Consider the following 14,889-nt stretch of genomic DNA (forward strand, 5'->3'; position numbering starts at 1 on the left):
TCTTTAACTCCTCACTCAAATGAAAGTGCTAAAATCATTCAACTGGCAAACCTTATGGCCTTTTCTCAATCCTCATCCTTCTTGACCTCTTTGAATCATTTGACACTGTTGACCATTCTCTCCTTTTGGTATGTTCTTGCTCTTCTCAAGTTTACTGAAAAGGATTTTTTGTGTCACCTATAAACACTCATATCTGAATACATTAAAAATTTGGAAATATAATTTTCTTGTTTAAAAATCCTCCAATTAATTTCTTTGGATTCTGACTCCATTTGTTAAAAAATGAAACTGCAGTATATTTTGAATAGTTTGTAAAAATGAACGAGGGAGGGAAAATTACTGGATGAATTTCAACAAAATCTTTTGAATAACTGTTAGTTGGGACTGAAAAATTAGGATCGTGATTTGGTAACTACAGCTGACAATGCATTGGGATCTACACGTCTTTGTGAGGTATCTTTTTCAGCTGTAACAGCTATTAGACCAACTATCAAAAAAAAAACTGAACTTAGAACTAGACCTTCAAATTACAATAGCAAAAGAGTTAAACCAAGATTTTAAAAAATAATGAAGCACATCACAATGCTCTTACTAAAAAAATTTCAATGTTAATATTTTAGTGAAAGCAAAAAAGGGTTTTACGTCATTGATACTTTTTCAATTTCCTTTATCTTATTTCTATTTTTATATGTGAGTCTATGTTCATATTTTGTTTTCTTACTAATAGGGTATATAATCAAAAAACTTTAAAGACTACTGCACCATTAAACCACACACAGCCCTGCCTCCTTTGCTAACATTTGTAATTATTTTAAAGGCTTATATATCATTTTATATTTATTATCTGATCTTCAGTCAGGTCTTTCCAATTCTCACATCAGTACTCTTTCAACTATACCAACCTGTCAGTAGTGCAGTGGACCCACATTTTGTACCGAAAAGATTACCTACCTACAACAGATCACCTAATATCGAAATTCCTAATGTAATCTCCTTTATCACTACTGCCCAAGAGGGAAAGATTCACTTTATCCTCTGCAAGTATCAAACAACACCTTACAAGCAGCAAGCTCCAATCTCATTTCCCCCTAAAATAACGATCTGCTAAAAATGCTATACTTTAGGGATGATTTTCAATTAGCTGAAGCAAATAATTTTTTTTTCCTGTAGAAAGAAAAGTGATCTGAAACCAGGAGACCTGAGTTCTAATCCTTTTCCTACTATGAACTAGCAGACCTTGGGGTCTACCTCTCTGGGCCTCATCAATAAAGTAAGAATGGTTGTCTAGGTGATCTCTGAGGTCTCTTTCAGCTAAGGAAAAAACAAAAACCAAATCAAAACCCTATAATTTAAAGTTACAGTGCAGTCATGATTAGTAGGCAATACAAAAATGCAACTTCTCTCCCTTAATATAAAGATCAGGCAATAAACTCTTGGCATTAATAATTCTACGTGTTATTTGCAGTCCACCAGTTTTCTACACTGCCCAACATTCAGTTTAGCACTATATTTCCCTTCATGGCCTTCATGAGAAAGGTGTGTATTATGAAAGGGAATCTGAGAGAGTCTTTAAAGCAGGAAAATTACACAATCAACAACCCTGGACAGGAAGTTTTCCCACCCTATATCAACAGATAAGATTTACAAAGCCAAGTAAGCCATCTTAATTGATTTCAAGAATTTTTCACCATTTGCCAAAAGGTTCTAAGTGAACATGGGGAAGATATTTTAAAGGCAGTTTCTACTGGTAGGTAATTGTCAGGAACATTCCACTCAGGCAGGTGCTACAACTCTTTATATGGTGATAGCACAAACAAGGAAAAGAGTATATTAAATGAAGGACCAAAGGAGAAATATTGTACTATAAACAAGGATGAGTTCAAACCCTATATCCTCCCCCAAAGACAATGGAAATTAGCTTGGTAATGATTATTCAGCTAAAAAGGAGAATTAAAATTAATCTTTTGGAGATGGGTATTTAATACATTAAGAACTAAAAATGAGCCTCTTTAAATCAGCAAAGTAAGACAATATCCACGAGTTGTTCAAGGATGGAATTAAACTGAATAACAAAACAAGTAGTAGGGCACCCTCTCACAATAGACAGTCCTTGAAGAAAATTTACACGTAGCATTAAATATATATGTACAGTTTTACAACTTTAAAACAACGCATTGTCTAAACGAAGAACTCAATTCAAGAAGCATTAAATTTGACAACTATGAACAAGGTTCTGTATTACGCACTAGGTACTAAGAACAACCACCCAAAATACCCAGGAAACAGTTCCTGGCTTCAAGGAGCACATAACACGTAAACAAGTAAATAAATGCAAGATAAGTTGAGAAGGGAGAGAGTACTAACAACTGGTTATCAGAAAAGGGTTTCCTGTAGGAGCTGATATATTTGCTTTTCTTTTTTCCCAAAATTACATTAACTGAGTTCATATAAGTTTTTAAAAAGCCAATTGATTAATGAGGTAAATAACTCCAGGCTTTCTGTTAAAGTATCAGATAAAATAGGATCATTAAGAATTATCTAAATTTAATTTTAAAAAGAATGATGTAAATCTATGATCCTATAGCAATTTACTCTATTACCTCAAGCAAACATGGAGGTTGGAAGCAAAGAGCTTTTCAGATCTTCACACTACCACTGCTGACACCTGCATATCCAGAAATAGTCAAGAACAGGAGTTCCATCTCCTTTCTGCACACTTAATAATTGTGCACATTTATAAAGAGAACATCTTCACACAAAAGGCCAGTAGCTACTCCTAATCAAAAGCCTCCCCGGTTCAAGAAGCACAGTGGCTCCCAATTGCCTGTGGGATAAAAAAAAGCCCTTCATGATCTGGCTCAATCTTCCAGGTGACTTACATCTTAAAGATGCCTCTTTTACATAGTCTATATTCCCATCAAACTGTCTCCAGGTACAAGCCATGCTCTATCTCCCACTTCTGTGCTTTAGTACGGGCTGCTTCCCTGGTCTGGAATGCTCTAATAACCATCCCCTCCCCTCATTCTCTTCAAGGCTTTATTCAAGAGGCCTTTCCTGATTCCCCTAAATGATAACTGGCCACATCACTTCATATTTGTTTTGTCTATATCCTGTACTTATTTGTGAACAAGTCGTATCCCTTCAGTAGAACTTAAACTCCTAGAAGGCAGAGAATAATTGGTTTTGTCTTTGAGTCTCCAGCATCTAACAAAGTGTCGGAAATTAGCAGGTGCTTAATAAATAGAATATGGTAAACTAGGATAGAGAATGGACTGTGGAACTTCATTGGTATACAGCAACTCCTCAATGAGGAAACCTCCTTATCAACACCGTGGTACCTCCACAGAGAGTTAAAGTCTGAAAAAGCTGTCTGGAGCATGGACTGCTTAAGTGACTTACTTGCCCATAATCATATAAGTATATGTCAGAGGCAGGAACTGTATCCAGATATTCCTGATTTGACAGCCAGTTCTCCATCCCCTATATAGGCATTACTGAATAACTGATTCAAAGGTTGTAGATAAAGGAAATGAGGCTCACAAAGGTAAATGACCTGTCCAATATACTATAATTAACAAGGCCAGGACTCAAACCCAGGTGTCCTAACTCTCTAAGATTAATACTCTTTCCACTACACTATTCTTCTCCCTTAACAAAATTATGTTATGAGGAATTGCTGACTTTAGGCAAGATTATTTTTTAGTTGGCAGAATACTGAGAATTAAGTACTCTGTTCAAGGATGTTATATTTGTAATTCCCATGCAAACTGGCTTCCCCACACATTTTGAATTTCTAAAAAATACTGAAACTTTTTGCAGGCAATACGGTCTAGTAAAATACTAGTTTTAGTACCTCTTCAAACTCTCAATGGATAGTACAAGATCTATCATTATGACCAATTAACTTTTATCAAACACCCACACTAATCTAAGTACTAATCAAATGGTGAGAAAGCAATATTTGCATTTGGGTCCTACACTGGAGATGGAAGGTGAGAGTTTACTTCCTTTAGAGATCTGACCTAAAAAAAATACTAGACTGAAATCAACCTATTCCCCTATCTCTCACTGAAATTATACACAAGCCCTCCCACAGTTTGTTCTCTCTCGTCTAAGACTTTTGCAAAATATAATAATGAAGAGAAAACTCTTTCACACTGAATAGTTTCTCACCATCCTTTTATTCCAGCATTAGTGATGCCCAGGTTAAAGAAAAAAAAAAGAAACTATAAGCAGTAAAAGTTGAAGAAAGTACTATACATTTTAAACAATGGCCCTGAACATTTTCAGTGCAGCCAGAACCACGACGTTATAACATTCACAAATGAAACAGCTTAAAAATAAAATGTTATTTTAATTTTGTTTCCCTTCTGCAATGATTATTCAAAACTGACAAGACATGATTGTGTGGGCATACCTGGTACATAGTAGGCACTCTGTGACTGGCACTACTTTGTAACAATTAATTCTTTTCAATTCTCTTATGACTTGTAGCACAAGTCTACAAGCACTATTTCAGTATCTGAACTTACAAGGAAGTAAACCAATTTTGAAATTTAAATGAAGTAGGAAAAGGTCACTAGAACACTGGTGATGGCTACAGATCACACAAGTATAAAAATTTGGTCGGTTATTAAGTAGGAGTAGCAAGAATCTCTCAGCAACGTGGTGTGTGGATACTTTGAGAGAAACAAGATCGTTAGTAATTGTTGTAGTACAAGTAGGTACACAATACTTGGGTACCTACTCCTGTAGGTACAGTGAACTAACTGTAGGTACAAATTTAAATAAATACAAAATTGGTTCTCATCTCCAAGACACAAATCCTAGCCTCCACTTCATTTGATGAGATTTAAATTGGAAGAGGGAAAGACAGGGGGAAAGCTCTTTTTCCCATTTTGTCATCATTTCTTTTTTTGACACGTGGGTCTCTGAGGTGCTCTTTCCTTTGTGGGGGGCGGTTAGGAGGGAGGAATCTGGGAAGTTCTGGGACGTCAGCAGTGACCCTGAGAGTGTGTCTCATGATCCCAGGAACAGACAGGCCTTTCACAAACCCACTCCTCCTTAACTAGGAAGGAGGGGGAGGTGGGGAGCTCGCATCCCTGCATCCCTCCACCCCGCCCCTCCCTTGCTTCTACTGCCTTCCCTCTATTGATTATTTCCAATTTATCCTGGACCACATAGCTTCTTCGCACTTTGCTCCCCCCAGTAGACTGTGAGCTCCTTGAGGGCAGGGACTGCGTTTGACCTTTCTTGCTCTCTCCCCACAGCTTAGCCTACTAGGTGACCAGCCCACACACAGTAAGCGCTTTATCAATGTTTCCAGACTGACTGACAGAAATTTTCGCTCGGCTTTCCCCCGCAGCTCTGCAGCGGCAGCCCGTCACGTGCAACACACGGGGGCCAGCCCCAAACGAGGTCCGGGTGCCGCCCCCCGCCCCCGCAGACGGAGGGCAGCCTGGCGGGGCTCATACCCGCCGCCGCCGCCAGTGACGCACGCCGCGGGCTCACAATCCCAACAAACCGCGCAGCCCCGGCCAGCCCCGGCCACACAGCTCCCACTGCCCATTCGGCCCGCAGTCCCCTCCTCGGAACAGCCCCGCCCCCCGCCCGGCCCGGCCCGGCCCGGCCCGGGCCCCGACGCCAGCCCGGCCGGCAGCCGCCGCCCCCAGGGGAAGATCGTCCCAGCGCCCGGATAATCAACGAGCGCCACCCGGGAGGCTTGAAGCGGGGTCTCCGCTCGGCGGGGCCGCGGGCCCGCCTCCCCTAGGCTCTGGCTCCCCACGAACCTTCTCCAGGGAGATGTCCATGACTCGGGACGATCCTCGGGCTCCGAGGGCAGCCGGACGGTCCCGCGTCCCACTTCCGCCTCCTGCGCCTCCGCTGCCGTTTCCACGCTGGCAGCTCTGACGTCCCAGCCAATCCGCCATGGGGGGGTAAGGGGGGTGGGAGGGAAGAGGAAGGAGGGGAGAAGGAGGAGGAGAAGGGGAGAGGGAGGAGACGAAGGAATGTCCAGAAGGGGGCGGGGCAGGCCTGAGCGACGCGAAAGTGGGTGGAGCCATCCTGCTTTCCATATCGGTGACGTCAGCGCGACCGCCTCCACTGTTCGCGGGCTCGAGGGGGAGGGGGGAGGAAGGATGGCACGTTGCAGAGCATAATCTCCAAGGGTCTACTCTAGAACCCGTCACCATCATCCATTTTTTAAAAAATTTTTTCATAAAAATTAAGTGGCAAATTGCTATAATTGGATGCCGATTCTTTCCGTCTCCGTTCCCAAAGTCTCTCTTTTCCTTTCCCTCAAGAATGGAACGTGTCACTTTTCCTCGAAGGGGGTGGCAGAGCATCAGTCGTACACCTGCACATGCGTGGGATTAACATCGTCTTGCACGGCCTGTGATTGGGGAAGCGAGTGAAGCTGGGAAGATGTGCAGATTTGAAATTAGGCCGAGAGCTGTCCAGCTTTTCGCAGCACTCACCCCATAGGCCCTTCCACCATTGCTTCGAGTCAGGAGCCCTCAAAAACCGTGTTAGATTAAAAACGAAAAGAAATTCAATCCTTCCGCGTAATGTTGAGGCTTCCTTCTTGTCCTAGCTCAAACCCTACCTTCTACAAGAAGCCTGTCCTGATCCCCCCTCCCTTAATGCTAGTGCCTTCCCTCTAAGATTATCTCCAATTTGTATTCTGCATATATTTGTTTATTCACAGCTGTTTGTGGTCTCCTCCATTAATCAGACTGAGAGCAGGGATTTTTTTTTTTGGCGGGGGGAGAAGGTTTTCTTTGTATTCCCAGTCCTAGCACTGTGACTGACACATGGTAGAAGCTTGATAAATGCTAGTTGACTAATGTTGATCCTGAAGAGATCCACTGGAATGTATTATTTGCCAGAATGACTAATTGCTGAGTGAGGCCTCTGGGAGACCTGGATCCCAATTAGCTGTTACTACCATATTCACTTATCTTATTTTTATACATTAATAACAATAGTTTACATTTATGAGACATTTGGAAGTTTGCAAAGCATTTTCTTCACAACTATTTTTGGAGATAAAGTAGCATAAGAATTTTACTCATTTTATAGAAGAGACAGCTGAGAAGCAAAGAAATTAAGTGACTTAGCCCGGGATAACATAGCTACTGGTTGTTGGAGCCCTTGAACCTAAACAAAGCTGATACTCTACATCCTAGCTAGATTGCATTGTGCAGTGGAAAGAGCATCAGATATAAAGTGAAAAGACCTGGATTCAAATCTCAGCTATGCCATTTACTATCTGTGTGACCTGGGGCAAGTCATTTAACTCCTCTCCTCAGTTACCATAGCTGGAAAATAAGGGAATTGGACTGGATGACCTTTAAAGACCCTTGCAGCTATTTTTTCCTCTGATCCTAAGTAGTCTTTCCTTTATTATGATGTGTAAGCATCTTTGGTAGTTGAAAAGTTCTTTGATTTCATCCATGTAATCATTCCTTTCAGTTGTGAAGATCACAGACCAACATATCATTCTTGTCTATGCTTCTTAAGTATTCTTAAACGGTTAAATGCTCCATGAAGAAGCTGATCAATATAAGTCTTTCCTCTGCAGTGGTATTCTGGTGTTTTAACAGCTAACAAAAGTTTAAAAAACTAATCTGCATTATTAACACTTTCATATCACTTTCTTAAGTCTAGACAATTGACAAAATAATAAATCAAGCCCTGAGTTGTAGATTTCCAAGGGGTTAATGCTCAAACTGAAAATTTAATTATTGACTTTGGGAGCTTGTTCAAGTTAATTCCAACACACCCCTGCTCTGGGTCTTCTATTTTGTAGATACTAGTACAACACAGCAACAGTATTTTTGTTGCTACAGAACTGGTATGCCAGTTGTTTAGTGGGTTCATAATAACATGCACAAAGCATCCTGAAGGTCATGGGGAGCCCCTGGGGTTTATTAATTGAATGCCCAAAGGAATGTAAATTTTGATTACTGAAACCTAGCAAGATATCTTGGGGTTTATAGGCTAGATTTCTTTCTTAAGGACTATGCCTTAAACCCCAGTCACTCTGGCTCTCATTGATGGGCCAATAGATGGGTCCCAGCCCAACAATTGTTTCTGTTTTGGCCAGAAACCCTGAGGGTCTTCCCCTCCCAAATTGATTTTTTTTTAAAACTAGGTAATAGAGGCCATTCTTTACCTCATTTCTTTTTTCTTTCTTTCTTTTTTTTTTAGTGAGGCAATTGGGGTTAAGTGACTTGCCCACAGTCACACAGCTAGGAAGTATTATGTGTCTGAGGTCAGATTTGAACTCAGGTCCTCCTGACTCCAGGGCTGGTGCTCTATCCACTGCGCCACCTAGCTGCCCCTTTTGCCTCATTTCTTACCTCGCCTTAATTACTGAATGGGTGTTACCTCAGACAAACTGAGACCTGGGAAAGACCTTAACTTTAAAAGGCCAAGGTCTCCCAGGGCTTCCAGGGCCATCTCCAGTCATCTTGATCTATATCTTGCCACTGGACCCAGATGGCTCCAGAAGAGAGTGAGGCTGGTGACTTTGCACAGCTCTCCCTCTGTTAAATCCAATTTACTTGCAAGTCACGGCATCACCTTCCTGATATCACGATCCTCTTCTAGAAGGAAGGACAAACAACAAAAATTGAGTGACTGATTTATGCCCACTCTTCAATCAGTCAACAAGTATTTATTATATGTTATTCATCACTCTTTTCCCCTCTAAATTTCTAGCAATGGAAAGCAAAGTAAATAGAGTGATCGAAATTCTGCCTCAGACACTTGGTAGCTATGTAATGCTGGACTTAATGTCTTTCAGCCTCAATTTTTTTATTTGTAAAATAAAGATATTAGCACCTACTTCATACTTTTGTTATGAAGTTCAAATGCTGTAATACATATAGAGCATTTTGCAGACCTTAAAGTGCCATGTAAATATGAATTATTATTGATATCTTGAATGTTCTAAAATCAAGGTATTCCATTAGACACAGCAATATACCATCACTGAAAAAATATTTTTATTAAAATATTTAGCTTTTATATCTGGGATCAACTTGTGAAAAATTGAAAGCACTGTACTTCACAGATACAATATAGTTCACTCTGTTATTCCATTTGAGGACTAACTCATAATCCATCTTCCAGTGTCTATCCAGGACATACATATAGGAAAGACAAAATTAGAAACTCACAGAACTTCAGAGTTGGAAAGGACATTAGTGACCACCTAATCCAACCCCAAACTTAAAAATATTCCTTCAGTAATATTTCCAACCTCCTTAAAGAGAAGGAGCTCATTGCCTCCAGAGGCAGCCCACTCTACTTTTGGATAGCTCTAATCATAAAGGAATTTATTCTTATATTAAGCCTAAATTTGCCTCTTTGCAACTTCTGTGTACACACACACACACACACACACACACACACACACACCTTGGGGGGCCAAAGAAAACATGTTTAATCAGTTTTCCATGGTACAGTACTTCAGATACTGAAAGACTGTTGTAGTTTTTGATTAATTGATATTTCTATCCCTGCCCTTCTCCAGTTTTCTCTTAGCTAACTATTTTGAGTTCTATCAACTGATGTTTACATATCATAAACTTGGGCAGTTCACTATCCTGCTTGTCATCCTCTGAATATTCTCCAGTTTACCAATGTTCTTTCTAAAATGTAGGCCCACAAATCTGATTCAATATTCCAAAAGAGACCTAAGTAGATTAGAGTACAAAAGGACTGTCACTTCCTTATGCCCAGAAACAATGCCTCTTTTGTTTGTTTTTTGGTGAGGCAATTGGGGTTAAGTGACTTACCCAGAGTCATACCGACAGTGAGTGTTATGTGAATGAGGCCTGATTTGAACTTAGGTCCTCCTGACTCCTGGCTGGCACTCTATCTGCTTCACCACCTAGCTGTCCCCCAACAATGCCTTTTTTAATGTAGCATTTTGTTGTATCTTCATCTAATCCACATATACCCATCTTTTCTACAAAAATAGCATAACTGACTTTATCAAATGCATTGCTAAAATTTAGAGGAACTATAGCATTTCCCTTATAAACCATCTTAGTAACTGTCAAAATGGGAAATAAAGTTGGTCTAGCATATAAAGCCATTCTGGTTCTTTATGATCAATTTCCTTTTCCAAATGGTCACATATCAAATCTTCATTCTAGAATTTTGCTAAGAATTGAAATTAGCTTATTGCCTATTGTTGGCAGTTATATTCCCTTTCCCTTTTCAAAAATTGGGACAAAATTTTCCCATCCCCAATCTGACAGGACTCTCCCATTTTTAAAATATCGTAAAGATCATTAATAGTGGCTCAGAAATCACGACTTCCAGTTTTTAAGTACCTGAAAATATAATTCACCTCAGCCAGGTGATTTGAACTCATTAAAGGAAGCTAAGTGTTCTTTTACAATGTCCTTAATTCGTGTATCACCTACTTGTTTGTTATTGTTTGTTGTATACCACCTCCTTTCTAGTCCAAAGATCATTCTCCTTGGCAAAGAAAATAAATTTAAGAACTGAGTAGCTCTGCTCTCTCTCTGTTGTCAGTTATGATTATCCTATCCATCCAGAGCAGTAGTTCTATCCCTTCTTTGATCCTTTTCTTTCACCCTGAGAAAGGAATTTATAATTTTCACATTAATAAATGTGATATGTGTAATGAATTTACTAATAATTTAGTTTTCTTAACAGCTGCCTCTCTGGCTCAGAAGTCAGACTTTACAATGCAGCTTAAACTGATTAATCAAAACTCTGACAAGGCTCACAATCACTGGACCTTAAGTGAATTGAATCAAAGATTAAAGAACCTGTTCCAGTCACAGAACTCTGGTTCTGTACTTTAGGGGAGGTGGTCACAACCCACAAAGACTTGACTCCAGAATTGTTGTATTGTGGGACTTGGAGGTTTCTCATGGGAAACCTCTAAATGATTGTTTGTAATCTACCTTCCCCCACTTCTTCCTCAGATGTGATTTAAGTATATAACTTTACTGTGCCTTTACTTCAGCTAAGAGAACATTCTTCATTCTGAAATTGATTAATTAAGCTATTGATTACTGGCACTTCTGTCTCTAGGCCTGTTTTGTATGGCTCCAAGGATTCTCAGGTTAGAGACTGGCTCAGTAAAAATCCTGTTAACAGCCCAAATATAGCTAACATAATTGGAACTGTGCAGAATGCCTGTACAGAGTGCTTCTGACTGAATTTCCCCGTGTGGAAGAGCCTGGTGTAATGAAAGTGCCTTGGAGAGACTGGAGTATGTGTAGACCTTTGGTAACTGGTTCCAGTCTCCTAAACACTAGGTGAGGAGAAGACTTAGATTGGTTGCAAAACCAGAACTCAAAACACCTTCGAAAGGCTGTAGGGAGCTTTGGCCATTCTCCAAGAGCTGCTGTCCATTGGTTTGGGTTAACAAGCATCTGGTAAAAGTAAATGCTGTTAAGTGAAAAGGCCTTGGGCATTTTCCTCTCTTAGACTGACATGTAACCCCATGGAACAGGTATCAGTCCTAGGCCTCTGTGTTTATTCTTTACTGTTTTAGGAGAAGGCCTTGATTAGAGATTCTGACCCTAACAATGTTAAAGTTTTCAAATTAAAATTTTAATTTAATTTAAATTTAGTTTTAAGTGGTCAAAAGAGTGATCCTCTAAATATCCTGATGTCTTGCATCCTGATGTCTGGATTCTAATACCCCAGTTTTGCAGCCAGAATTGCACCGATGCCCCTTTGGACAAGGATTGACAAGGATTTGGACAAGAGTGATATTCAAGGCCCAGAACACTGGTAGCTAGGAACAGATTAGGCAGGTAGACTAGGAATCATTTGAAAGTCATGTTGCGTGTGGATGTAAACTTAGTGAGACCAGTATTATGTAGAAACTATGCTGTCTCAGCCTACTCACCCCAGAGACCAAAGTAGCACAGGAGAAAGTTATATCCCTTAGGAGCTGGAAGCAAAAGAATGTACTTTTGTTCCTGCTAGATATTTGAAGTAACATATCCTTATCTAAAAGCTAATTGATGGTAATTGGCTAAATGAGACTGGAGGTGTTGTTGTCTATTCTCAAAGAGGACCAATGACATCATGAGGGTGATGTCTTGACATGCTTATGGATTGTATTTAAGTGAGGTAGAGCTGCCCGAAGTCATCAGCCTCACTCTTTCCTCCATAATCATTGGAGTCCAGTGGCAAGACAAAAGCCAAGATGACTGGTAATGGCCCTGGGACTATGGGTCACTCAAGGTTGGCTAACACTGTAGTAGGGTAGAGCACAACCGGTAGGGGCTGGAATCAATAGCTTTAGCTATCAGCCCTTCGTGGTACCCCCTCAAATCCTAGGGGGTGGGGGCATATGTAGCTTCTGAAAATGAGACTCAATTATCCTAGCTGCACTGAAAAACAATACAGGGGAAGCTAGGTGGCACAGTGGATAGAGCACCAGCCCTGAAGTTAGGAGGACCTGAGTTCAAATGTGGCCTCAGACCTAACACTTGACACTTAACTAGCTGTGTGACCCTGGGAAAGTTACTTAACCCCAATTGCCTAAAAACAACAAAAACAATACAAAACAGAACTTTTTAGGTTGACCTTAGCTTTCCTTGCATTTGTCCTTAGCTCCTTCTGAGCTTAAGCACTCCTGACACTATTCTTGTAGGACCCTAATGCATTTTTGTATTCAACCTCTGTTATCTGTCTTTGTTTTCATCTTCTACACATGGCTTTTTAAAAATCTGAGTTTGTTGGTGAATTCCTTGTGGCATCCACACTGTGATCTTGAAATAATTTTCCTCTCTTTGCCATATCAGAATTATTCTTCTTGGTTCTTGGGAACTTCCCAAACATTATGAGCTAACTTCCCTATAAAACTTTAGTCCATAGGATCCTTCCTGTCCTGCCTCTGAATCCTTTGATCCCCAAATCTAGGATGTGTGTCAGATCTCCTCTATCACAAATCTAAGATGGAGTAGTAAATTCCCCTCACTGTTCCCGTCATTTCTACCCTAGCAACCGGCTCCTTCCTGTGGATGAGGACCAGATTCAGAATAGAATTTTCTCTTGTTGATTCCTTCACAGTTTGAAAAATGAAATTATCTTTGAGGAAACTCAAAAAATTAGTAGCAGCCATGCTTTTGGCAGCAGAAAGTGCTCTAGCAGCTGTTCAAATAATTGAAGTTTCCCATCGCTACTATATCATGACTCTATGCCAAGCTCGTGATCTGTTTCTCAAGCTCATTTATTTTCTCTTTCTGTCCACATGGTTGATAATATATTCTGATAACAATATGGCTTCTTTCCATGCCTCCATTAACTATTACCCAAATTCTCAGCACCATGTTTCCTGCATTTCCTCATGAGAGTAATACATTTTAATATACCATGACATTCCACCCTGCCTTTTGCCTATCCTGTTCCTTTTGAATAAATCACACCCTTCAATATAGAGACATAATCCAATCCTGGATCTCATCCCCAAGTCCCAGAGATACTTTTTTTTTTTTTGGTGAGGCAATTGGAGTTAAGTGACTTGCCCAGAGTCACACAGCTAGTGAGTGTTATGTGTCTGAGGCCGAATTTGAATTCAGGTTGTCCTGACTCCAGAGCCGGTGCTCTATCTACTGTGCCACCGAGAGGTCCCTCAGAGATATTTCCTCCATCCAATGCAGGTCATACTTTCTTTGTAATTTATAGTCAGAGAGCTGCCTAGGGCGGCCGTGTCAAGCACCTAGCCCTTGAGCAGCAAAAGCTGTCAATAATGTGGCCCTCAGGGATTCTTATGTATGGATTAGTAACCCAGTTTCTATATGAGTTTGTCAACACTGGTCTAGGACATAGAAAGGTTCAAAACAATCAGAATGTGTTAGAGGAAGGACTTTAAACCATGTCTATCCTTATTCCAAGGCCAGGTCTCTTTCTATGGGACTTTGCTGCCTCTCATTGTGTCGTAGATCAAATTTTCCTCCTTTCAATAAGATCTCCAGTTATTTATTTTTAACCATATTTTATACAATTGTGTGTAGACATTTGAGGCTGTGAGTCTTACTACTAGCTCCTTTCTTGGAGTGCATTGCCTACTATTCTTCTTCAGACATTATTGTGATTATCTATGGTTCTTAGCTTGTTGGATATACTTAAATACTCAAATGGGTCTATGATCTTATCAATTTGGATATTCCCTCCAACAACTCAGATTGCTACTCATTTATATCTGTCCATCCTATGCAATTCTTATCCATATTCTCTCCTAAGTTTACTACAGGGAATCCACAGAATGCTTCCTTGATTTCTCTTGAAATGTAGGAACAAGCGGACTGGGTTGTTCACTGGGTATTTCTCACTTTCACCACATGAGCAGCCCAACTTCTGACAAATTGAAACTGAAAAAACGTCCAAAAAGGAGACAGAGAGGGGTGTGATGGGAGGGTGTGAGCAGGTTGCAGCATATCAAAGAAAGGTAGGGTCAAAAAAAAGGACCTTTGCTTCTGAGAGAAGTCTGGGGTTAATGAAAGGAGCCTTGCAATTTCCTGAAAGTAATCCAGCCCCTTTTCCTCCTCTTTTTTGTCTTGGGTTGAAGTCATTATTTATCTGCTAAGTCTTCTGATATTAGAGACCCTTAGATTTCCTGAGAGGTGGGGGGAGGGGCTACTCTCCCCCTTGGCAACTGCCTCCTCTGCTTTAGGTTTCTTTCTCTGACCATAGGTAACTGAACAAAGACCCTAAGATGGACCATCAGCCTTGGGGGTGTCGACCTGAAAGTTGGTTAAAGAGACAACAAGCTAGGTGATAAGTAAATTCATATTGTTTTATTCCCTTAAGTTAGCAGCATGTAACATGTCACATGGAGGCAGAGCTTTAACTCTGACTGCATCAAGCAATTTTTGGAGG

At 40.5% G+C, this 14,889-nt stretch overlaps 1 protein-coding gene and 1 long non-coding RNA gene across 2 annotated transcripts in view; one reads left to right on the top strand and one right to left on the bottom strand.

Moving 5' to 3' along the window:
- The window catches only part of PDXDC1 (pyridoxal dependent decarboxylase domain containing 1), a 60,474-nt gene extending 54,517 nt beyond the window's left edge, over positions 1-5,957 (bottom strand). Inside the window, 1 exon segment of the mRNA XM_021001763.2 lies at positions 5,790-5,957. Within this exon segment, the coding sequence (XP_020857422.1) occupies positions 5,790-5,930 (141 nt within the window). The 5' untranslated portion in view covers positions 5,931-5,957.
- On the top strand, positions 5,848-10,108 carry LOC110218802 (uncharacterized). The gene is made up of 2 exons (XR_002327412.2): positions 5,848-5,936; positions 6,303-10,108. It is a non-coding gene; the product is annotated as an uncharacterized LOC110218802 (long non-coding RNA).
- Positions 10,109-14,889: the final 4,781 nt, after the last annotated feature.

This window comes from Phascolarctos cinereus, unplaced genomic scaffold (genome assembly GCF_003287225.1).
Source record: "Phascolarctos cinereus isolate Bilbo 61053 unplaced genomic scaffold, phaCin_HiC Scaffold_4;HRSCAF=312, whole genome shotgun sequence".
Classification (NCBI taxonomy): Eukaryota; Metazoa; Chordata; class Mammalia; order Diprotodontia; family Phascolarctidae; genus Phascolarctos; species Phascolarctos cinereus.